Source organism: Emiliania huxleyi, assembly GCF_000372725.1.
Source record: "Emiliania huxleyi CCMP1516 unplaced genomic scaffold EMIHUscaffold_727, whole genome shotgun sequence".
Taxonomy (NCBI): domain Eukaryota; phylum Haptophyta; order Isochrysidales; family Noelaerhabdaceae; genus Emiliania; species Emiliania huxleyi.
The window spans coordinates 1-2,856 of NW_005196552.1; the positions used below are offsets into that span (position 1 = coordinate 1).

General features: G+C 66.1%; 1 protein-coding gene across 1 annotated transcript; it reads left to right on the forward strand.

Moving 5' to 3' along the window:
* Window positions 1–718: 718 nt before the first annotated feature.
* On the forward strand, window positions 719–2,856 carry EMIHUDRAFT_446322 (hypothetical protein). The gene is made up of 3 exons (XM_005761070.1): window positions 719–862; window positions 934–1,156; window positions 1,230–2,856. Exons 1-3 carry the CDS (start codon window positions 761–763, stop codon window positions 2,753–2,755), a joined length of 1,851 nt encoding a protein of 616 aa, XP_005761127.1. The 5' UTR covers window positions 719–760; the 3' UTR covers window positions 2,756–2,856.

Consider the following 2,856-nt stretch of genomic DNA (forward strand, 5'->3'; position numbering starts at 1 on the left):
ACGACAAGTCGTCGGCACAGGCGACCTCGCGCAGCAGCCGGAGAGGGTTATTTTGCGCGCCGGGCGCCGGGTCGACGGCGACATTGAAGTAGTGGAGCACCTCTCGCACGGCGGGAGGCACGTTGGCGCCGATCTCCTCCTCGGTGTGAGGAGTCGGCTCCCACGCAAAGATCTTGTCAATGGGGCGAACTACGCGGGGGGAGAGAGGGGGACGTGGGGGGGGGACAGACTCAGCTTTTGTGCAGATGCGCCAGATCTTATATATTACAGATCAAAGAAAGAAAAATAAGGCCCAAGTGCTCCAAAAAGCCGCACAAGGCCGTGTGTTGATATGCGAATTGAGACGTCAAAACCGCCTTCCGCAGGATTTTTTTTGCAAGGTTGAGAGGGGAAGGGCGCATCGCACGCGGAGAGGGACTGGAGCACTTGGAGCACTTGAAGTGCAGTCATTGGACTGACTGACTACGACAACAACAACTCTGACTACAAGGCGGCAGCCTTCCCTCTACCTGAGTGAGGGAGAGGGTGTACGGTGTAGAGGATGTAGAGTGTAGAGCGCCGTAGAGCTGTAGAGCTGGAGAGCTGGAGAGCTGTGGAGCGCTGTAGAGCTCAGGTGATTTCACGCACTCTGGGATGAAGAGAAATCCAAGAAACACACGCAGAAGGGCAGCCCGCCCTAGGGTTCGGAAATTCCGAGCGGTCCAAGGAGAGGCTTGAGCTCCTCAAGCGGCAATTTTCGTCAAGGCGGCCCTCCGCTACCATGCTGTGCCTACTCTCCGCCGCTGTGGGCGCTCCGGTGCCCTCGACGCAGCCTCCAGCCGAGAAGCTTCTGTCGACGCCTTCGAAGGGCGGCTGGTACCCGGTACCTCCTGCCCGCTCTCGAGGCGCCTTCCCTGCATGCCCACTCACACGGGTGGCCGCTGCTCCGTGCAGGGCAAATTGCTCATGGAGGCCGCCTCCGACGTCAAGGATGGCACGTATGTGCCGGGGAAGCGGCTCGACGAGATGGTTGAGGAGTCCAACGACACCGGCGCGTGGTACCCTGGCAAGCTCGTGCACGATGCAGTGGAGGACATGGAGAACGGCACATACGTGCCCGGCGCCGAGATCCACAAGATGGTGACCAAGAGCGAGGAGAATGGTTCCTGGTTTCCGGGTGCGCCCTCCACGCCACCGCCCTTCCCACCTCGCGCAACGCTGACGCTCCTTCCCGTTCGGCCGCCCTCTAGGAAAACACTTGGGCGAGGCGGTCGCCGCGGCCGCGGCCGAGTTTCACGCGGAGGAGTTCCCCGTGCCGGTCGGCATGCCAGAGGGCACGACGTGCAACGAGCTGCCGTCGTGGCTGCAGGACGCGATCAACGACGTTGTGCAGGGCGTCATCGCCGAGATCCCCAACCACAAGACGCTCTCGCACCTCCCCGTGGAGGCCAAGGTGCGCGTCGGGATGGTGGACGCGGAGGTGCGCAACCTGACGGTGCGCTCGCTCCAGATGTCGCGAATCACGATGGCGGAGTGCCGCTCGCCACGCGAGGGCCTCGCCAGCTTCGTTCCCAAGCTCCTCCCCGACGTCATGCTGGTGCACGCCAAGGACGTCAACCTCACGCAGGGGCTGCAGTTCCAGACGCCGGGCTTCCTCGGCGGGCTCGGCTCGATCGGCGCCTCGGCCGTCAGCAACCTCACCGGCCACCTCAACCTGACCATCGTCAACGGCAAGAACGGCAACGCGACGCACGTGACCGGATGCGACGCGACCTTTGCCATGGGCGACACTTCCGTCGCCGGCCCGGCTGGCCTCAACCTCGACGTCGCGGCGGTCCCGCTGCCGCTGCCGATTGGGGCCATCCTGTGCTACGGCCCCGCGGCGCTGCTCGGGCCCGCCTCGGGCCTCGTCGGCGTCGAGCTGCAGGGCGCGGGCGTGCTAGCCGGCAAGACCCTCGACGAGGAGTTCAGCGGGCTGGTGGACATGCTCAACAAGTTCTTCAAAAAGTATAGCTGGTACGCCGGCAAGTACGCGGGCGAGGCGGCGGACGCCATCGCCGGCGGCCAGGCCACCCGCTCAGCGGAGAAGACTGGAAAAAAGGTGGAGGAGGAGGCGGAGGAAGCGGCGGAGGAGGCGGAGGAGGAGGCGGAGGAGGCGGTCGAGACGTGGTATCCCGGCAAGTACCTGAGCGAGGGCCTCGAGGACATGCACGAGGAGATGCACAGGCTCTCCGGGAAGCCCTCGTCGCCGCCTTCGCCGCCGCCGGGCAACTGCTGGGACGCGTGCGGCAGTAAGGGCGGCGCGTGCGACGAGTTCTGCGGCGAGGGCTATGCGTGCTGCCAGGGCGGCTTCGACGACCCGCACCCGTGCCCCAAGTCGCTGCCCACGGACCGCGACTACCACTTCTGCGTCCCCGCCGCGGCGGACGACGGCCACTGGTTCCCCGGCAAGCACCTGATGCAGGGGATGGAGGAGGTCAAGGAGGCGCTCACCTCGTCACCGCTTCCGCCCGCGCAGCCGCCGTCCCCGCCGCCGCCGCCGCCGCCGCTGCCCGCCAACTGCTGGAGCGCGTGCGGCGGCAAGGGCGGCGCCTGCGACGACTTCTGCGGCGAGGGCCAGGCGTGCTGCCAGAGCGGCTTCGGCGATCCGTGGCCCTGCCCCGAGTCGATGCCCGACTCGCTTGCAGCGCTCGACTTCCACTTCTGCGTCGCCGCAGCGCCGCCAATGCCGCCGTCGCCGCCCGCCTCGCCATCGGGCGGGTGGATCCTTGGGTAAGCGCTCGTTCCAACCCAGGGTTGTCTAATGGGTTCGTGCGCGGCGGGTGTTTTTCGGTGCCCCCCCCACCCACGAGATGCTCGATCTCTTTACGGCGGGTC